The following is a 23,333-nucleotide window of genomic DNA, read 5'->3' on the forward strand; positions in this document are numbered from 1 at the left end:
GCACAGTTTTACTGGAAAAGTAAATTTGAAGTTCATGTTGTAAAAAGATAGGTGAGAGCATCCACATACACCCCCAAAAGGCTGGCTGTTTCAAAGTTGGAAGAGAGCTCCTTCTTTTGATGAGCAGGCAGAGCACAGATCCTGCCTGAGCACAGATTCATACACTCCTGCTTTCACCATAGGTCATAATATTCATCCCAGCCAAGAAAATAGCTGTTGATTGGTGTTCTGCCATATCTGATGATCACTGTGGCCCAGCACCCTACCCTGGTGTTCACTGCCACACAAGCCCTTTGAAGCTATCTAGTTGTTTTATAGAAGAAAATCCACAAGAACAGAAAACAACTTCAAACAGCTTACTCATGGCAGATCCCACCAGCCTACTACACTTTCCCTATTTGTGTAGCAAATGATTTGGGTAATAAATGTTTTAAAATCAAAATATGTTCTTATCCTCAAAACGCATATAAAGCTTAGAATACCATCATTTCACTCCTGAAAGATGGAAAGGGGTAGCTGGAGTTTTAAGATAAGCAGTCACATTTTACTATTTGGCCCCCAACAGCAGCAATTAGAAATACACTAAATTCATGGAGGAGACCCACCTGAAGAAAACAAGGAAAACAAACAAGGAGTACCTCAGAAGCTACAGATTGCAGAAAAAGAATGAAAAATTTCAGAATTAAACACCGCTCTCAAGGCAATATTGTCTCTTTTAAGACCCACCCACAGAATAAAGCCTGTACTGTAAGCACCACTTTGCTGTGAGAAAAGTTGCCACAAAGCCATTACAACAGGCAATACCTGATATGGAGCTGGACATGGAACTCCCACAGGTCATTTTCCTGAGCAAGCTGTCCCATGGTATTTCTAGGTACACATGTGCAGTGGCCAGCAAAATCTATAGGCGCTTAAATCCTGCTTCTTATTTGCCATGAAATTTTGCAGTGTGATCTGTTTACTATGAGCGTAGATTAGGTGCATACTAAGAACTCTGCCCAAAGCATTAAAATCACACTTCTCATTCTTACTTCTACTCCACACATACTCCTTATTTCTGTGTCTGGTTTGCTGTCCAGAGCAGAAGCTTACACACGAGTGATTTAAGTACTACATCCTTACTTGCTGATGCACTGAACACCCTCTCCTTCACTAAGCTTCTGTTGGCTGTGATGACACATGAACACACCCTTAGAAGTTGTAAGAACAGTCCTGTTCATTGGCAACATTATGACCATGTAAAGGTCCAAACAAAAGACTTAGAGACCACTGGAGACAGACAGTCAAGTTAAGCATTCACTGAGATGTGTACTTCCAGGACTCCAAGACACTGGCCAAAAAAATCTGACATTACTTTCTTGTTTGCTAACAATCCTCTGCCTCCGCTTTGATCTACCTTCAAAAGGAAGCTGTTCCATACATTAAATTCCATTTCAACTGCACTGATGAAATGTGCAGAGTGCCCTTTGCATCCTGGACTCTTTTACAAGGAAGCTTTTAGGAACGTTAAGCATATCTGTCTCCATTGTTCAAATCCCAAGATGCTGACATTTCAAATCAAACTCTCCTCTATGCAGCATGTGAAGATAACAAAGATAACCTCCCACCAATGCTCAGGCAGCTGCTTGCCTATATGCAATGAACCCAGCACAGGTTGCCAAGAGACTGCAATGACGAGCAGCATTTATTCCTGAATACTTCAAATGAGCTTTCGCTATATATTAACTCTCAGCAATAAAACATGCAAGACCACATCCTTGTTTCAGCTTAGAATTAATTTTATTGCCGATATATAAAAGGACATAATGTTTTTAAATCGATTAAGAACATCATAGCATGTCTGTTAAAACTGAGAATAAGCGATTTTCAGATAGCATGTATAGAAATCACCCCTGTAAACTCCATTCCCTGGAGTAAAAATAAAATGCAAATTCAATGAAATTTAGGAGGCTCTGAAGAAAAGAAAAATAGTCTATTATAAGATACTGCTAGTGAGTGTCAACATTTCCATTTAAGAATAAGGCAATTTAGCAATTAAAACAAAAGCCACCATTAAACCTTAGGTGTCAGAATCTTTTTCCTTATTTGTTACTATCAAGATAAATAATAATTTTATACACCGTGTATTACCTAAATAACAAAAGTTTTTAGATGTGTCTCTAATACAACATCACATACATTCTTAGGCCCTAATCATTGATCAAATTTTTCAAAGTTCAGTACTACCAACTACTGTCTTTTTCTGAGGATATTGCATATTTTTCTCATATAGCTTACTCTAAATTTCTTTTTGTTTAAATTATACTACATATCTCTCCAATGAAAGAAAAACACAGACGTGCTTTTCACTACATGACAAAATTCTGCACACACCAAGAATCAGAAGTTTAGTATTGCTTAACTCCTTGGGGAGAAGAACTGGGATCAGTATTTCTTCATCATCATATGCTGTGGTAAAACTGACGAGTGGTGTTAGCAACAACCGACAAAGTTTATGTGGTTGAAGGTCAAATAAAATGAAAGATGAAGCTGAGGCTCAAACAAAAGACATAGTCTATCAACTAAACCGCACAGCTTAAAACTTGATAATCATTTCCGTGATAACTTACCAGAGGGAAAGGATTAAAAGTATAACCAAAACATACATGGCCAAGAACAAGAAGTCTACATTTTATCAAGTCCCAGTGCAATGCATTTTGTTGCTGCATTTATTTGGGTCATTTTCTGCACTGTACTTGTGACTTCCAAGTCATCTGTCACCACCTCCAAGAGGTGAATATCCACCTCTATCACCAGACCTGATGATATTGGAAGAATGGTGAAGCACTATCCAGGCACCCGCAACTGCATCTTGATGAACTCCACCTTTGTCAAATTCTAGGTCATCAGATGTGATACAGAGTGACACCAGAAACAAACAAATAAACAAAATTTAAATATAAAAGTGGGCAATTATCTAAATTTTTGCAATTTCCTTCTACAACACATCTCAGCTTCTCCGAGTCCTGAGTCCCTCTTCAAAATCTAGCTTTCAAGTATTAACTAAATCAGCATACATACAGTCTCACAGCAAATAAATCACAGTCATAGAAGAGAGACTTTTCAAAAAAAAAAAGCAATCAGGACAAGGAGCTTTAATTTAGAGAGAGAAGAAAGATTTTAGACCTTGATAAGGCATGGCATAATTCCATGCCATTGATCTGCAATCATATAGCTCTATCTGCAATGCAAACAAGTTATTTAGAACACTCCTAATTAGGTGTAATAAGTGTACACTGGCACATTATTGAAACTATAAATAAACAGCAACCACAACCACTTCATTTCATGCCTGCCCCATGTAATGACGTATGGGATGGGAGAAGAAAGGCACTTTCTTTTTTTAAGATCTTTCTTAAAGTTTTTGGATTTTTCTGGGGGGGAGAGGGGTGTTTGTCGGTTGTTTTTGGGTTTTTTGCTCCTGAAGGTATTCAATCAGGCCTTTAAATACTGAACAAATCTTCCTCAGTAGACACAGGTTATCCTCAACAGCTGTGTAAAAGGAAGAGAATACCTAATTTGTAATAAATCAGGAACAATCTATCAATCTGTAAGACATTCAGATACACAGCTCTGGGCAACTAAATATTGCATGGAAATATCCCTGCCTTGATCATGGGGGTGGGACAGATGACCTCTCAAAGTGCTTTCCAACCCAGATTACTATTACGATCCTGTAACAACATTAATAAATATTTTTTCTATAAAAAGTCCCTCTCTATAACCTCTTACACCTACACACAGTAATTTCAACTGTAGATCAGCTACAAATAACCTTGGGATATATTTCAAAGAAAAGGTATAATCATCTGTAACAAAATTCAGCAGAAGCTCATATGCCTCTAGCCCTGGCTACGACTTATTTTTATTTATTTTTATTCAAATAGGAAAACATAAGATTTCCCTGTTATTTCCAACACCTCACTGTGAGACAACTTCTCAGGGACACAGAATTATCAAAATCTCAAAGGGTAATTTGTAAAACTGTTGGCAGCAGATCCCTGGCTGATGAAGGAGTAGGACCTATGTTGTTAACTCCTTTTATTTCCTCCTCAATGGTGCACACAGCAACCATATGAAAATCTAAAAAAAATTACTTTTTTTACCCTAAACAGCGTATGCAAAAGACATAAAAAGTATTGGTTTGCATGTGCACACACACACATGCATAGAACTACTGGGGTCTAAATACTGTTCTCTATGCAAGAAATAAGATTACCTGAAGCACACATATGATCCCAACTGTGGAAAATTGCAAGGCTGAAGGAAGTTGGAATAAAAATATGTATTAAAAAAAAGCTATTCACTGCAGTTGCATTTACCTGGCAACAGCAGGTAACATGAGACAATACACAAAAGCACTGACGGGTCTTCAAACATACAGCTTGACATTGCCAGCACATTTAATAGTTTGCTTTTGACAGGAGCTCGTCAGAAGTTCTGTACTTACTAGTATCTTCAGTTCCTTTGAAATGCTGAAGAGGAAGCAGAACAGAGTCTTGCAATGCAGCATCAGCATTATAGGTAGAAACCTGATAAAACTCTGAAGCCTGAAGGATTTTTTATTTACGCCTTTTATAGAATTACAAAGTTGGGCAAGGAAAAAACTTGTCGTCTAGTAGACAGGATACACACAGACCCTAACTCATGCAACATGCCTTTAAATTTCTGAAAAATTATTTGCCAGTGGATTAAGCAGTGTTGGACACCACCAGTTTAAGCAGCAAACCATCTCAGGTATACATTTTATCTTACCTGCACATAGTTTTAAGGCATATTTTGATTAATGTTCTCTCTACAAAATGTTAGCCAGTGGACTCTGTAAAGGCATAAGGCCTTTCTTTGCTTCTAGAAGCACCACAGAATCATGTTTATCAGCCCAACATCCATTTGTAACCAAATTGTTAAACAAACAACCAAAAAAACAAACAAACAATCCAATATGCAATCAACTGAGCTACATGAAGAGGTTTTCCTAAATTCTGGTTCTGAAAGTTATTCCTGGTTGTGTAAATGGGGAAAGTATTTTTTACTTCTTTGAAAGTTCAGATTTAATCAGAAACATTGGTTCTTCATCTCACACCCAAGTACACACTAGCTCCCCATTACAGATCTGCATCCCCTCTGCATTCATCCCAGGCAGAATCCACATATTATAAATGTATCATTATGTTATAAGTGCATAACATATTGTTAGTTTTTCACAACTATTAAAATAAATACTATATGTATAGTATTAAAATAGCTTTTCTGTATAAATATAACATTTAAAGTTAACATGTTTTTTTAAAAATAGTCTACTTAAACTACCTGCATAGTTGAGATAACAGCCTGTGAATATGTAATAAAAACCCTACAACTAACACAACAATTATCAACACTCACCAACTACAAAAAGCCAAAACCACCACCCAAATTAAAAATACAAAAAAAATTAAAACCACAAGCCAAAAAATACACATGCTCTAAAAAAGCAAACCCAAAAATTAGCCATACTAAATAATTCCCAAAAAATTTTTACTATACAAAAAAACTAAAAATATGCAACAAGTTAATATATTGTAAAATGTATTTTAAAAAGCATTCCCAAAGCAATCATGTGCTCTTAGCAGCTTGCCAAACACCCAACCATTTTAGCCCTTTACTTTATATGTATCTCCTTTTGTCTTTTTATTAAACCTTTTAAATTTTACCAAAACAATAAAACGTGTTTTTCATAATTATATACAAATTTTTTAAAAATTACTGTTTACACCATGAACACCACCATATTCTTTCAGATCCTTGACTCACAAACCCCCTTTTACCCTTCGTGTTTTCTTTTATTCACTTTAATAGATCTCTGAGACTGAGGCCAATCAATGTTTGTCTAGAGAGTAACTCCTGTGAAGCTCCCTGACGCTTCAGGCAAAAAATGACAATAGCTGAAAGAACAGCAAAAAGGGTGCATTAATTTTCAAGTCAATAGCTACACAGTGAACCATCTGCTCCCAGGGTTGATCAGTACCACTGAAGGAGGGGGCAAGTGAAGGATGAAACTATTAAAAGAAGTAAACTCATATCTGCACCCTTTCCAAGACTCCACACCCAACAAACTTCATGGTCTTTGGCAGTTACTCTCTTTATGGGAACTATTGGAAGAAATCTTACAGAGGCATAGACTAAAAGGAAAAGGGATGTCACTCCTTCTCTGTTCAAATTCCTGAAGAAACCGTGACAGCAGCAGGCAGGAAAGGAGGGAGAGAACACAAAGCAAGATGTCTCTATGGGAGCATTAAAACAAACACAGAACTATGTGCCCATCCTCACAGGCAACACAGTGTGCACAGGGAGGAAAGAAGTCTCGGCCTGACGGGCATCTGGGCCTGCTGGATAACCACGCTGATCCTTTCCAAAATCTGCAGCTGAACCAGTGCAAGCCACCCTTCCTACAAGCAGAGAAGCCACTGACCTTCCTCTCACTCCAGAGGATCACAGCAGCAGTAAGGTCTACCAGCAGTCCAACTGAAGCCATTCAAACTCGGTTACTAAATTTAAGCAACCACACAACAGGACATAACTGACCAGAGCAGCATGACAGTCCTTTAGAACCACTTAAATCTCTGCAGGCATGAAAAACCTCAGCAGATCTTCCCAGCACAGAACTATGCCAGAAGTGCAAAATCACACTGAGGGCACAGCCGGTTCTCCTCGGTGAGCACATCTAAAAAGACCCTGGCAAGCGCTGGGCACACACCCTCCTGGTGGCTGCCCACAGAGGAGTTCCTCTTGCTTCCCACCTGGAAAATATATAGGGAGACTTGCCACCCACAAGCTACTACTCAGTTTCAAAACCCTATTCAGGTTGCTAAGTGACAATAAAGTAGTGCAATCTCACACAATTTGCAAACCCCAAGCGCTTAAAGGCAAGGAAATGAATTGTCCAGATCATCATAAATCTCATGCTGCCCATCTAATAAACAAATAAATTCTCATCAAATGTAAAAGCTTGCTGAATTCATTACAATAATGCTAGCTCTCCCAAGAGTACAAGCTCAGGTTTTGTTAATGTGCTTTCAGTATCTAAGTGGTGACATATTCCTAAACAGGGATATTATTCAAACAAAAAACTTAACTAGAAAAATAGGTTTTTTGCACTTTCTTCATAATTATGCAATATATCATGATAATTCCTACATGGTAAAAGTTTTTTACGTCAACTATGATCTGACTTTATATACAAAATTTTTATGACCCACATCTGACGAGCATTTAAGCACCAGTTTAACTTTAAGAAGTAATTAGTCACATAAAAGTGTATAGGGTGACTGAAATGTTTCAGTACGTGCACAAATGGTGTACTTGAATAAATCTCTTAATTAATTTTAAATAGCATCTAATGTAGTGATCTTATTTTTAGCATATCAATGAAATAATATTTATTTTGGGTCAGCATTAAACTTCTTTGCTGCAATAAATGCAATGCTTGCATTAAGAAAGAATGAGGCTTCTTTTCAGTATGATATGGAGAATATAATTTATGGATGCCCCCAAGCCAGGCTTTTTCTTTTTTTTTTTTTTTTTGACATTGCTAGTAAATTGAGTGTCATGGCTTGAACTTAGTATTATACAGCTATGGTTACTGCACGTATTTAGTAGCCTGTTCTTAGGTTTTTAAAAGAAGATTTTGTAAAATACAGCTGATTTTTTCAAGGCCAGAAGGGAAAGGATAAAACAGCAATGTAAAAAGGTGGCAAGTACAAAGGTGAAAGAAAGAGTTCTCTCTCTTAATAAAGACAAAGTTTAGATACCAAAGTATCAGACTGAAAAAACACCAAACAAAACTAGCCATGCTGTCAACAACTTTAAGAAGTTGCTGACATAATTTCTCCCTACTTTACAAATAATAATAAAAAAAAAACTCAGAAATTTAATGCCCAATGAGAAAAAAGTACTGGTCTTGTGGTTCCTTTAAAAGTAAGCTACTGAAGTATTCTCGCAAGACATCTATGTCTTAATTATCCCTGTCATAGGAAAACAACCAAAACAGCATGACTACAGAGCATTTTTTTATACCCAAAGCTCCATATTCTGAGCATCAATGAATCTACACATTACCTTCTTGCTTTGCTAAGATTTTGAGGTCTACAAACTATGTACGCTCTTCTATAGAGCCTTTACAAGAAGCATGGCTGGTCAGAGTTCAAAGAAAATGAAAAAAAAATATATTTAGCCTTTTGGAGTGTTCAAGAGCAAGAACACTGGTCTAAGCTGCCTTTTACTGTCTTCAGCTAGCCAAGAAAATTTCAAGACTTCCCTCCAGAAAAAGGTTTTGTGATAGCCAGACTGTTCTTTTAATTACTACTTCAAATACAAAACCATGTAATTCTAGGTATTCTGTTTTAGATATCCAAACTAATTTGGCTAGTCCAGCTAGTCATCCAGTAGTCATACAGAAGTCATACAAGAGTCTTGCATCCTGCATTCTGACGTAACTGCTGGAAACAATTCAAAATGTTTGCAAATGATCTATATAGCCTTACATGGATAAAGACCCGGCTATAGAATAGTCCTTTCTTGAGCTCTGGCACGGGTGTTATGCGTCTGCGGGACTCTGCACATGAAGTTCACAAGATAAGGCATCTTGGAAAGGGATTCCCAGTTGTCATTTATTCTTCAATAAGTCTCTTCTTTTGCTTCTTAAAAAACAGAAATTCTCCTTGAAGTACAAAATAAACGCAAAGTGTTTCACCTGATCTTTTTCACAGAAAAGCATTCTCCAGCTCCTTGGAACAAAATTTAAAATAATCAAAATCTTGTATTAAAGATGAAAGTGTGGTTATCTTTTTTCCACCTTCACAGCTCACCCAGCTGGCTGGTGGGGGGAAGGAAAGGTGATTCATGTTATCTCACAGTACAAAACAGCATTAATACTTTAAAGATTCCAGGAAAGGAGGGGAAAACAAAAAAAAAAACCACAACAACAACAAAAACCATAGAAACAAACAACAAAAAAAAAAACCCTCAAAAGTAACATTCTTTGAAGACCTGCTTGCAAATACCTACTGAAAAATGTTACAAGTTCCTCCTTTCTCGTACTTAGCTAGCAATTTAATCTTTGCCAATACATGCATCACTAAAATGCCTTAGCAGATTTCATTTCAGTTTTATACAAACATGTGTCAGAATTTGGAGTGGTAATGACCACTGTGCCTTAAATAGTGTAACTCTTTCCATTCTAACCCTGCTTACTTCTACATAGTGAGTTCAGTCATTTTTAACTTCCCCAAACTGTCATGACTTTGCCTGAAATTTTCCTTTAATAGACTCTATTTTGGAAGCTTATGTAGATACATGGCAACTATGAGAAGCAATAAATATTGCACACCATTTAACACTAAACTGGTTTGCTTTGTCCGGGCATACTCTGGAACAGAATAGTATATATATCCATATCAAAACTTAAACATATTGCCTTTTGCATACATATGTGTTGCAGGTATCAGAAATGCACGTTAATGAATAATTCACTTTAAAAATAGGTTAAAGTCCCCAGGATGAGGTGAGATAAACAAATTTGCCTGATTTTACAAGAGTTGTGGGGAAAAAAAAAGTTGTTGAGATATTTTTGAGATATTTTACTAAGGATGGATATACAGTACATCAATTTAATTGCATAATGAAAATTATGGAAAATACAAATACTGAAGACAGATATCCTGCAGGACCCTTCAGTCTGTTCCGTGAACACTACCAGGTGCCAAGAACTTGAGGACGATTGCTGTGCACTTCCTCACTAGTGACACTATTCATACTACTGCAGTTGCAGAATACACTACAAATTACAATGTACTTTGAAGTTGTGCAGTCACACAAACCTAATGCATATAAAAGATCTCTACCAGGGTAAACTCTGCTACCATGGCATGTTCCTGAGAACTTCTGGTGCATAAAAAAAATCATGTTTCCTTAGCCAGAAAGGAATGAACCACTACTTTGTTGAGTAAATTGGGACCCATTAAAATGAGGAAAAGCAGATTACATTGCAAACAATGATGCTCATGCATTTGAACACTGGTATCACTCACATCACTTTACATTTAGGTGAATTAACGAGCTATGGTAAACTGAGAGAAATATATACCAGAAACAAACAGGAAGTGACTGCTGGGACTTGGCACTGTCAAATGTCACCATATGGAAAAGGTTAGAAACTTTTTGAAGGCTCAGTTCCTAAATGGCTGGTGTTAAGGCAAATAAAACCACAGTGGGGAATTTAATTAATTTACTTTTATTACTCCATTATGATTTAAGATCTCAAAAAAATATATACTAACTCAGATAAGAAAATTCAAGTAAAACTCTTGACATTTAACTAACAACACTATATTATCTCCACTAATTATGACACAGTCATGCTTCTGAACATCTCCCATGTTAGAGCAATTTCATTACTAACAAAAACCACTAGGGATGAAGGAGAGGAAGAAAGCTTTGTCCCACATACCTTACAAGTGTATTTATCTTACTCAATACACCACATTTTCTTGCATTTCCTAAACTACATTTTCTGCTTTGGAATGTCTGCTTCATGCAAAAATAAACACAGGCCAAATACTCAATGCAGATTTGAGAGCATATCCAACAGAGCTTTTGCATTAACTGAACATGGACCCATTAAAATAGGAAGCCAGGTCAGTGATAAAAGTGCTACTCTTCATATCCATTTTTTTGCAGAGTATACTCAAGACAAGAGTGGGAACTGTAACTGTGCTCATCTGACAACTATACTTCCAAGTATCCAGGGATTGTTTCATTTATTAATCTTGTGCTGATCCTGAAGGTGAGAAGAACTCAAAGAGAAAAAGTGTGAGCTCTAATTACAACGTTCCCTTCTCGACACGTTCCTGCTATAAAGAACTGAAGCAAGGCCATCTTTCTAAGGAATGTGCTTTGCACTACAGCAATTAACTTTAAAATAACTAGAAGCCAGCTGATGACAGGCAGTTTTCGGGCTGTAGCCCCAAGAACTGAAGTCATCTGTTTAAGGAAGGCACTAACTCTGCCTGTCTTAACCAGCATCTTTACAAATGAAGAAGCCAAATTTAACACACACATGGAGAACTTTCCATTACTTCAATCTCCAGTATAGCCCTGTTTGTAACCCAGTATCATCATATATACTACTTCAAAACGGTCTGACTACAGTTTTCCAAAGTTCTCACAAAAAGTGTATTTTTTTTAACTGAGACACATTTTATGTACTAAAATTCAGGTCTCTTAAAATGACAGGGAAAGATGAGTAGACATTGCAAAACCAAGTATTGTCTCCATTAGGGATTTTGGTTCAAAAGTGCTCAAACTTCACAGGGTACCCGTCACCTATTTATTCACTAGAATTTCCTCCACAGACCACATACAAACCCCACAGATGCAAAAGCTTCCAGGATAATGTTTATTTTCCCTCCTCCTTGAGTTGGCAGACACCAGCACATGTTGATCTTCAAGTTTTCTGTTTGGGGTAATTAACAAACGGCCACATTTTGACACAGATATGCTGTTAAAGTATTCTAAAAATGTAAGAAATAGATATGCATAAACTAAAACTACAGAAGTTACAATGATGTCCAGCAGTATCACCAATCTGTGTCTCTTAGCAACTGATTGTAAAAGTAGTTCCACCGAAATCAAGTAAATAGTTTGCCAAGGAAGTTGCTATCCAATGTGGGCAAGCTATGGCAAAACTGGACAGCAGTCTTCCAAATAGAACTGTGAACCAATCACTAGCATGTAACAAACAAGCAATAAACTTTGGTGTAAATTACATCCGCCAATACAATACTCCTGCTTTTCATCTTCTTATTCTCTTATTCACCCCCTGTCCTCAGCTAAACAATTAATTGCTTTTATTTAGGAAGAAAAGAGCAGAGAGTAAAAACTCCCTTTGAGAACTACAGATGTTAGAAGTTTTTAGGCTTCTGTTTGTGCTAGTGAAAGGGGTTTGTTCTTGTACATATATTTCCTAAATCTTGTTATACACATATTAAAAAAATCCACTTCTGAGTGATTCTGTCTGCAAAGTATCACCATATGGTAGTTTTCACAAATGATCAACTGTACCAAAACATCTAAAAATAACATCTTCCTTAAGTAAAATAAAAACAATTACCAGCAGAGACTTTTGGGTATAGTTCTGAGCTAAGAAATCAATACCACGTCACTGAAATGCTTCAAGTAAGTAAATAAGCAACCTCTGGAGAAAAATAGCACAGTCCTAAATGGCCCACAAGCATCAATGATAAATGTAACATACATGCTTTCGGTTCTTTCAAGAGTCTATTCTTAGATGTAAGACAAACCCAATCCATTTAATTAAAACCTTAGCTTACAAACACATCCACCAAGTAAGTGAAGCTTAACAAATCTAATTTGAATGAAAGGGACTAGCTGGGTAAAAGAGCAGCTCCCTGATGTTCCTTGCTCTAGTGGTTTCATGTAACCACTGATCACCAACTACTACAACAGCAAACATACAACACCCTTAAACTAAATGGGAGTTGTCTGTCTAAATATAGCTACTTTTAAATAATGCATTGTGAGTTATAAAATAAAGTGCTACTGAATTATTTAACAGGGGTCTCATCTTTAACAATGATATATCACTTTTAATTAAATTGAAAGAAAGATGTTTATATTTGGAGTTACATATTATTGTAAATTGTAGCCAGTAAAGCAACATTTTAACTCCAATTATGTCAGCAGTCAGTTTTTCCTATATATATCTGATTCACAGAAATAGAACTGGGACTCAAGCTAAGATAAGCAAAAGCAAGACTTGCAGAGCTGTCTTAGATCTTCAGGGATCCCAGCTTAGCATTCATTCACAGCCTTCAGATACAGAATATCCCACCCGTCTGTAACAGTTGGCAAGAATTGGCTGGGATCTCAATCTCACAAACCTGTGTCAGTAACATTCATAAAGGCATGTTTTCCTAATCCAAGTACCAACCTCCATGAAAGCAAACACTCCAATGCACTTAATACCACTACAGCTAATAAAGGCAACATGTTCTGTAACTTTTAAAACGTTCTGAAGACTGCCACACAGAAGGGTGTTAAAGTTGAAAGTTTGTGTAGAACTACAATTCCAACACAATGCAACAGTTGTATATTATTTACGAGAGTAACCTTTCCGCCAGACCTAACATCTGCAAATGCAAAATTAACATTTAGCAACAAAATGGAATGACACATCTTGTTTAGGAGGTTTCAGGAAAAAAATGCTTTCCACCTCACACAATGGAGTAACATTACTGTTTAACCACGCTTTCTGTTTAAAGGTGGCTGCCTTTCGCACGTAGTGCATGGAGGAAAAGCCCAAGGGAAGAATAGCACTAAGCAGACAGAACTTCACAAACTACTAACTTTAATGGGTGCTCCGTAGAGGAAACAACACCACATGACCTATTGTGTAGAAATCAAACCCTAAGTGCGATCAGTCCAGACCTGCATGGAGTCACTTTGCCCCTCAAAACAGATACTTCCCAGAAAAACCCTGATCTTCATGACATTACATCAACAAACTCTCCCCAATGGGGTTTTGTGCAGACCTCATCACCGACCATGCTTCGCAGAAAGTCATGGGATCCTTCTTCACAGCAAGTAAGCCTGTTTCATTATTTTTATGCTTTCAAATATCTGCTTGTTGACATTACTGAGGGGAAAAAATTAAATAAATACACCATGCATTAAAAAAAAAAAAAAAAAAAACGGGGATTCCACTAGGACAACTTCGGCAGCCCAAGATAGCCAAAAAACTGCATTAACTTTGACAGCTACTTTACGCATCCAATGCCACGAGCGACGATGTATAGAAGTTTACTTCTCTTTTCGCGAACTGCCCTTCAAAGTGGAAGCCGCTTTTCCCTCCGTGGCGGCACTCTCGCTCCCGGAGGGGAGCCCGACGCGCCACCGCGGGCTCGGTGCACAGCAGCGGCCCCCGGCACCGGGGGTGAACTAAAAAAGGGTGGGTGGCGGCTATGGAAAGTGGCGAGGAAGGGCTCGCTGAGCCAGCCCACCCGCGCCGCAGGGTGGCAGGGCGGGATCCCCGCGGCAGCGGTGCCCGCCGCCGAGGAAGAGGAGCCGGAGGCAAGGAGGGAGGGAGGGAGGGAAGGAGGGAGGCAGCCCGCCGCTTCCCCCACACCCAGGACGCCCGGCAGGGCAGGGCGGCTGCCGGGACAGGCAGCTTCCCCTCCGGCCAAGCAGAGCCCCGCCGCCCCGGGGGGCTCTTCCTGCCAGCCGGGGACAGATGTGGACGCAACAGCTGGACGGGGAGGAGGGGAGAGGAAAGGAAGGAAGAGGCACGGCTGTCTCACCCCCCACCTCCCCCCGCTCCGCCGCTCCCGGGGATGCGGGCGGGATGCAGCGGCCGTCCCCGACTCCGGGCTAGCCCCGCTCCGGGATGGGGATGGAGAAACTGGCCGTGAAGGCGGCGGGGCTGGCTGGCTCCTGCCCCCCTTACCTTGCTACGGATCTGGCCCGAGGTGGACACTTTCCGGATGAGTTTCTGGGGGCCCTCGTGCTCCCCTTCGCTGTCCGACGACTCGTCCGCCGGCCCCGCCGCCGCCGCCGGGGGTTGGGGCTGGGGCTGCAGCGGGATCCCGGCGCCGCTCATCCCCGACTCGGCCCCGGCCATCTTCCCGGACTCCTACCGAGAGAAAGCACACGAGCCCGGCTCAGCCAGGGCAGCCGCTGCCGCTCCCCTCCCTGGGGAGGAGGAGGAGGCGGCGCGGGAGGGTGGGGAAAGAGGCGGCGCGGGGGGGCGGGGATGGGGGCGGTGGCGGCCGGGGCTCTGGCGGAGCGCAGCGGAGCGGGGCCGCCCGGCCGCCATCTTCCGCCGCCCCCTCCCACGGGCAGGGGCCGAGGGCCGCGCCGGCCGCCTCCGCCCGCTCCCAGAGCCCGGGGCACGGCCACCCGCCGGCGGGCGGAGCCGGGCGGACGGGCCCGGCCCCCTGCGCCCCTGCCCACGGGGAGCGGCCCGGGCCGGCCGCCGGCTGCAGAGGGCGCCGGTGCCGGAGCCGTCCGGGCCGTCCTCGGCAGGAGGGTGCCCGCCCCACAGGTGAGCGCCGAGGCGAGTCCTCGGGCGGCGAAATGAGCGATGGAGAGTGGGGGGAGCGCCCGGCGCTCCCGCACCTGCCAGGGCTTCCTCGGACGTCCCGGCGTGGCCGGGAGGTGGGACCGGCCCCGGAGCGAGCACCGCCCGCCCCCGCCGGGCACCCCCGTGCGCGCCGTGCCCCGCGGTGACCCTCGGAGGGCGGCGAAACCGCGCGGGTGCCGTGCCCCGTCCCGGCCGAGGGCTGTGCCGCTCTCCCCGGGGAGCGCAGGATGTCTCTCCGGCACTTGGACAGACCGCATCTCATGCGATGGGCTCCTTATCTGTCAACCCCGTGGTAACTATCCGTCAGTGCCAAAGCCTTGGACAGTTTTAGTAAATTCATCTATTGCTTTCCAGTGATTTTCTCCTAATAGCCTAATTTTCTTGTTGTCCTATTCGTCTTTGTGAAGGAGCAGCCCTTCCTTCTGGGGAAAGAAAGGGTCAGTTTTCCTTTTTCATCTCATATCTGGCAGCTCGCACAATCTCGAAATGTCACCACATGTTCTGAATTGTGGGACTTCAAAATTATTGTGGCTTGTATGTAGTCAGTGTTCAAAATAAGTGTTTAAATCACAGCAATACTAAATAAAACACACAACTCCTAGCTGCGTGGACCGGATTAAACATAAGAAAGCAATCAATACTTGTGGTGTCTATGTTCCCACAATTCTATTTATATTTCCAGAAACTGACATCTCGTAACATGTTAATGTAATGCCACAGTACCTAAATACAAAGTATTTAATGAGGAAAAGTAGAAACTGTACAACCTGTCCTACACTGCAGACTCCTTGTCACAGTCTGAATTTCAAATAGTCCAGAGTTTTTGTACTCCAGCCCATTTCTTTTATTGGGGTTTTTATTTCTAGTAGTGTAAGGGAAAGCAAATATTTCCATGAAGCCTTGGAGTTCTTGTGGCTTAGTTCTGTGTTACTACACCAGATACTTCAAATACAATTCTACTACCGACCTCCACATAGGACCAATTGTGGAGGTTATTTTTTTTAAATATCAAAAGTAATATTTTAAAAAATCAAAATCTCTATTAAGTTATATTTTAAATTAATTTTGATCAAATTACCTACATGCTCTATTAAAATATTAATAAAGCCTAAATCCTATCATTAATACCACATCTCAAAATGATTGTGAAACTAAGGACTAGTTCTGTCTTATCTCACTCTTCACCTGAGGGGGAGTTCTCCATTTTTCAAAGGATGGGATCAAACTTTAGCAGGTGCAAGTATGCATTGCTCTCAGTAGGGTAATTTAGGGGACAGCTAGGAAGAGAGATAGTTAAAAGCAGTGTTCATGGACACTGTGTCTTTCCACCCTCCTTTCTTCCTCCTTCCCATCTTAATTTCAGGGATAGCAAATTATGCCAGAACATGTCTCGCTGTAATTCCTTCATTCTTTTGAAGGTAAATGTCACTTGAATATTGCAAGGGGACAACGAGACATAGTTTCCTTATTAATGCTAACGCATTGCACATAATAGTAACTGTGACTTGAGAAACACTTGGTGCTAACGGAACACAAGCAAGACTGACTACCTTTAATTCAACTGAATTAAATACTGCTGGCTAAAAATAGTAGATACTGCTAGAATACACACAATTCTTCAACTTCTTTTCATTTTTAGAGCTTAACTGTGAGCACTAGTTGCTGCACATTTTCTGCACCATGCAGAGGGCACCATGCATCTTCACCTGGGCTACCCCAGTGTGCTCTTCCTCACTCCTGACTGTCCAAACACAAAAGTGTGGTTACCAGGAGAGAAGGCACCTAGCCTTTCACTTCCAAGCAAGTCTCTTTCATCAGATCTTGGTAAACTTCAGAGTGCTATGAAAAAAACAAAATGTTTTGAGAGAAAATAGAAATGTTCTCTCAGGTTACTTAATGTGAAAGTTTTAGTAGCAATAACCTAAGTCTGCAAATGATAGGAAATGTCCCGCAAGAGCAGTTCAATGAGAATGTGAGAACATGGTTTCTGTGAAGTATGTAGTGCATTCTGTGAAATTACAGGCTCTAAAGTCTGCAGTTGTTTAATGTTTACAGCGTTCTCCAAAATGGAGAAACCAAGTATTAAGCATTGTTGAAAATACCCAAGTTACTCACTCGTTAGCATAGAAAGTTGTTTCTACAAACATATACATTGCCCAGGCACAAAGACAGTTTTAAAGATATCACTATTTCCACTCGTTCTTCTTTTCAAAGGTATTAATAGATAATCAGGGTCCAGCTCCAGCCTTTACCCAGATTAAGCTGCCTAAGCTAGCCATGAAGATCGTCTCAATAAGAACTTGCAACTTAACTTCTATCACTTCGTCTCACAGCTGGATTTCTCCCAGGTGATCAATGTCAGACTCAATATGAGAAATATTGGATAGCCTGTTTCAGCTCAGTGACCACAGCTACCAATACTCTGACACAAATGGTACCACTAGACTTCTGCAAGTTGGGCTCTTGAACGATGTGGAACTATATGCAGCCATTAAAAACACATACAATACTTGCACGTGCTGTGTCTTCCACTTAACAGTTTCACACTTCTTGGTAATGACCTTAAATTTCCTAACAGAAGCAAGGGAGTAAAAAGCATAAAAAAGGTTGGCATTTAAAGGAAGATACTCAGCTAACAAAAAACAGCTCTGCTGACATCATTTGTGCTATGGCAATTCGTATCAGCTGATGAGGTGCCCTTTATATACAATATATATTTATTTACACTGTGATGTTGTACACATTTTATATACATATATACATATATATACTGTGGGAGCATTTTAAACAAATTGAGTCTCAATAGTAGGATATGTCACTAAAATGCATATGCAGTGGAGAAAAAAATCTAAATACACATAGACTTTAGCATTCAGTACTGAAGATTATAGTTCATAATACAGATTACTGCACTATTTGATTCCAACCCTAAAACTCATTCCCTTTGTAACAAGCATTTTTACATATTTTTTTCTAATTCACTTTGGCATCTATAAGCTAAAGGTTTTTCTGTCCTTCACCTCAGAAAGTTCTTCTGAGGGAATTTGAATCAATAGTGTGTCAGATTAACAATGTATTATTCCTCATGTTTAAAAGATTTTGTTGAATCTTGGTGGTTAGCAATAGCTATGGTTTTTAACTGGGCTCCCCACTCTGAACAAGTTCATTTTAGACCTGACTGTCTGAACTCCCTCTGCAGATCGAATTAGTGATACTATTCTTTCTTAACTTCCTTACTTAGCAAAGAGGAAGCCAAAATATAACAACATGTATCCACACCACTGTTCAAGAAAGTGACTACATCGCTTCTGGCTGGTTTGGGGTTAGCCAAGGGAATCCTGTAACCTGTAGGTTTCAATACTCAGGAAACTACTAAACTCTGTTGTATGTTTCACAGTGAAAAGGTCCAAACCAGGCCAGGTAATAAAAGTAAACAGATGCTTTGTGAATGTGTTAGGACTTATGTATGTGTTTCAAGAGTAAGGTAAAGCCAAGACTCAGGTCTCATATGAAATATGAAAGTTGTGTATAGAGCTTTGTAAGTCATGCGTTACGTACATTTTTCCTACAAAGCCCACCAAACCTCCCTTGCAAGAATGCAGGGTGAGCCTTACATTTTAAGTCACTTTTACTTAGCTTTGTCATGGGGTCTTACACAACTCTTACTTGATTCAGGAAGAGCTTTTCCATTTACAAGTGTGCTGTGAGTTAAGGAAAGGACTTTATAGAAATCTGAAGGAGTACACAGACAAGTGCAACCCCGATTGGCAAAAGACTTGTGGCTGCATTTAATGTCCATCATTTATTTCTCAGAATAGCTGTAGGAAGAACACTTCCCAATAATCTGAAAATTTGCATGGATTATTAACTTGCACAGGTTCAAAACCTGCAAAAAAATAGTTTTCCCTATCTTACTGCTCTTTGTTTTGTGTTTTAAGAGCAGGGAGAGCGAGGTTTGCATACCATGTTTTCCCTTTCATCATTCAGGTCTTCACCTAAATCTCCCTCTGCCCCCATTATTATAAAAAGCCTGCTTATGAGCAGATGGAAAGAATAATGTGGCTCTTGCTACAAAGACCGTGTATTTTACCAGCAGGTTACCAGGTAAAGGATTGAGTGGATCAGCTGAAATTAGAGTCTTGTAAAGGAAATCGGTGCAGTGGTTAACCTTAAAACTGCATTCATGGATGTACTCTTTAACAAATGCAGCAATGAAATGATAAACATGACCCAAATCCTGGCCCTTACGGGGGGAGGGGGAAATAGAGGAAAAAAAAGATGTGCTCCTTGTTTATCTAAGCCATGCACACAGAAGGAAACGGGCTTGGATACTTCAGCCAGGACTCTGCATTTCCAAGCGGAGAGGGGCTGCAATCCATCTGCCTCCCGAGTTTCAGCTGAGTTTTGGATGACGGCAGCAATTTAAATGTCACTGTTTAATAGGAAAACGCATTCACAGGAATTGACTTCGCTGCCTTCCTCCCACGATGTCTTCATCTCTACAAGCAAAAATCTCGGGTTTCCCTTGCCTGATCCTTTCAATATCAGCTCCATGTTACCGGAACACACACACAGCTGTTTTCCCTATCACAGCTGCATCTCCGGCAACAGTTTCGGGGCTTGAGGACTGCAGAGGGCAGCGAAGGGGGATGTTCAACTTAATAACAAAAATTAGGACAGTAAAAATATGTTTGTGAGGACTACAAATCCTAACAAAGAAGGGAGTGAACTTAGTTCGTTGTGAGTATCTCCAGGGCTCAGCTGCTGCTTTCCTGAGGGTGCGCACACCAAGCCACGCAAAGAATGGGTCTCCCCTGTTTGCTCTTTAAAACTGGGTTTACAAGTAAAACCTGGACCAACGAGTTAGCAAAACATGGTACAGCCATCTAGAGGGGAGCTTGGCAGTGGCACGGGTCCATGCTTCATGCTGCCTCGCCAAGTTCAGGGCTGGAGGCAGCCTAGCCTTGACCTCTTAGATAGCCTGAAATCTCCCAAGCAGCTACCCAAAGCCTATTTTTAGCCTTCCCCGCCTGATGTGTGTGTGTTTGCACAATGGAGAAAAGCCCAGGAGCGGGACCAGACTGCCCTGAAAAGGGAAATCTGATTTTATCGCCTGCTGAGGATGCCGGTGACATGATTTCCTTTGGTTGGAAGGAGGGTCTTCGAGTTGCTTAAACAAACCGCAAAGGCACCTCACGGCAGCTTTCCTCCAGTTTGAGCATTTCCCTCCCTTCGTAGCGGTTCAAAGGCAGGCACTTTCCCCCCACCCCACGAGGCAGGGTGACAGCCGGGTACCCCCAGCCCCGTCCCGCTTTGCCGCCGCGATGGGAGCAATTCCCAGCCTAGAGCCAGAGGAAGAAGGGAGGGAAAGTGTGTGTCTCTGGAATCTGCCTCCCAACGCTGCTTGGACACGTTGCTTTTGCTGTGCTAAGAGAAGGAGTTTAACGATGTCAACATCCAACCCACCCCCCTCGGCAAAGTTGAAGGCAGGGCTCTCTCTCGGTGCTAATCCCAGGCTTTCCACCCGGGCAGTGAAACTCAGAAAGGGCAATGAACTCCGCGTCTCCCAGAGGGACGAGCTCGTCAGCAAATGGCCAGACACGGCGGGGGCGAAAGGCTCCCACCCCCTGCTCCCCGCGGGGAGGGGACGAGCACCGGCGGCCGGGCTCTAGCGCGGAGCGGGGTCGGAAGAAGGGAAGGGGGGCTGGAGGGCACAGATAAGGATGATAGCCCGACCCCCCGGCTGAACAATACAGGCAGGAAAAAGGGTAGGAAACGCCTGTGCAACGGCAAGGCACGCATGTACCTACCAGCTCCTCCCAGGCGGGGCTGCGGACGCTATAGGAGGGGTACCCATGCTCTTCCATCGCCCCGCAGCAGGTCCCCAACCTCCGCGGGGAGAGCGCCGACGGGCAGCGGAGCTGGGTCCGCCGGGCTGCGCCTCCCTCCCGCCGCTGCCGCTGCTCCGGCTGGCAGCGCTTCCCCGGCGCCGCTCGTCCTCCCCCCACCCCGGCCCCGCTCCTCCCTTTTCTCCCCGGGCTCTGTCCAGGCCCCCTCCTCCCTCCCCGCCCGGCTCCTTTCCCTCCCACGGCCACCGGGCTCAGCCCGGTTCCCGGGGGAGCCGGCCTGCAGCTGCCGCGCCGCTCACATCATCGCCGCCCCCCGCACGCCGCACGCCGCCCGCCGCGCTGTCCCGGGCGCCCCGCTCCCCGGCCCCTCCCGCCCGGGCAGCCCAGCGGATCACGGGCAAATCGCCTTGGCCCTAAGCCGGTTTACGGCCGCTCCTGCTGTCGGCGTCGCGGCAGGGCCGGCGGGCGAGGATGCGCCCCGCGGCGAGGGGAGAAAACCCTCGGTGCGCCTGGAGCCGCTCCTGCCCGCCGGGACATGCCGCCTCCCTCTGCCCCAGGCTGGCCCCGCTGGCCCCGGTGCGGGGCCGGAGTGCGGGGTCTGCAGCCCCGGGGGGCCGGCCGGGTGTTGCGGGGTGCATCCCTGCTCCCGCATCACCCTGCCCCGAGTCAGCAGGGGGCCAGAGTCAAGACCCTGGTGCTGGGACAGCCCTCTGGCCCCACTCCTCCCGGAAGGCTCCGAGAGCGCAGTACTGGGCTTTTGACACCCTTTGGATGTTAAATTGAGTGTGGAACGGCACCTCGTGCCCCCACAGCAGCACCGGCTGGTCCCACGGGCACGTTAAGACAAACTCCGGGGAGCTGGGACACGCCAAAGCCACTGTGGAACAGATAGCACGGATGTGTACGCCATGTCTGACACAGCGGGGTTCTAATTTCCACCTAATTTCTAATGGCTACCACACCAACCTTATGAAGCAGCAGGATTTCTCTGACCTCCATTACACCTTTTATTAATACAGAGTGTGTATATTTCAGCCTTCTCGGTTTACTAGATACCAGCATCCCCTTGAACACCAGCCAAAGCATTATAACTCTTCAAGTGGATGTTGTATCGCCTTTGAACTCAACACTTTCACTCATTTGTTTCTCCTAGTGGTTGTGGAATAGCGGGATATGTGAAAAAGTAGGACTGGAGGAGAGACAAAAAAAATGAAGCTTAGTGACCATCCAAAATAATGGCGTTCTTCACTTTCAGTTTGCCCTTTTGAATTTGCAGATACCATGTTTGATTACAACAAGTTGTCTTCAGATCATCTACTTGGTAAGTGCAAACATAGACAAGAAATTGCATTTCACAAGCAAAAATAAAGGAATTTGCATTTGTAATAGTTTTATTTTCATCTCTTTTCATTTTCTTTGTGTTTTAAAGCTTTTTCATACCACAAAAAAGGCACACTGACATCTGAGCTTTAGCTTTCGCAAAATACATCTGTTTACAAAGGCGTAGGAGTACTATTGGTGCAAAAAGATTAATCTTATCTACTCATATTACTAAGGCTATAAAATACTCCCATGAAGTTAAGATGGTGTGCCACTAAGTCAGGCCCGAAGAATTGCCACAGCAGCTCAGCTCATTTGAGGAACTGAAATTGCTGCACTTCTTCCAGATGTAGAAAAGGGAACTGTTTTTGTTGATAATAAGTTTATCAGCAGTGAGTTGATGAACTGCCTTGATGGTAAGAGTGTAACCTCAAAAGGAAGAAAACAAGATGACTTAACAGCATTTTGGGTTTTGGAAGGTAGCTTTCTAAAGCTAGTGTCGAGCAACAGTTAGTTGCCCAAGGACGTCTGGTCTCCTTCCCTTTGTTCCCTGAGTGTGAGAGACTGCTGAGGAATGTCATGTTACAAAGCGCTTTACACTAAGAAGCAGTGTCAGAGTAAGATTAGTCAGCTCCCCTCTTTTCCTCATGATGCACAGGAGGATCTCACATGATAGTTTTTTATACCTCTCGACATCTGGCCTCTTTAGCCTTGGTCATGATGGAGCTTTGTGGCAAAAGTCACCTGCCATGAAATATGTGTCATTTATAGTCTCTTGCATTCCCTTGCTTGCTGAACCACAAAAACAGCCTCTTAAAACTCTAAGAGTCTTGAAGTTACTTCTTCAGTTCACACACTGTATGTCCCCTTTCGCCCTGAAATTCAGATTCTCGCTGTGCCTCCAGCCCCATTTTCTGTTTCATCTGCCCTGAATCTTACACGTGTGACTAGATATGCGATTGTGTTCACCTCATTTCATCCCCTGGAGT

General features: G+C 42.5%; 1 protein-coding gene across 2 annotated transcripts in view; it reads right to left on the reverse strand.

The window, feature by feature from the left end:
- DGKH (diacylglycerol kinase eta) overlaps positions 1–21,137 on the reverse strand; it is a 166,862-nt gene extending 145,725 nt beyond the window's left edge. For both annotated transcript variants that reach the window (XM_033051622.1, XM_033051621.1), the window contains exons 1-2: positions 20,986–21,137; positions 14,540–14,725 (exon numbers count right to left, since the gene is read on the reverse strand). In XM_033051622.1, coding sequence (XP_032907513.1) covers positions 14,540–14,725; positions 20,986–21,042 — 243 coding nt within the window. In that variant the 5' untranslated portion in view covers positions 21,043–21,137. The remainder of the gene's footprint in view (positions 1–14,539; positions 14,726–20,985) is intronic.
- Positions 21,138–23,333: the final 2,196 nt, after the last annotated feature.

The sequence above is a fragment of the Catharus ustulatus genome, chromosome 2 (genome assembly GCF_009819885.2).
Source record: "Catharus ustulatus isolate bCatUst1 chromosome 2, bCatUst1.pri.v2, whole genome shotgun sequence".
NCBI classification, from domain to species: Eukaryota; Metazoa; Chordata; class Aves; order Passeriformes; family Turdidae; genus Catharus; species Catharus ustulatus.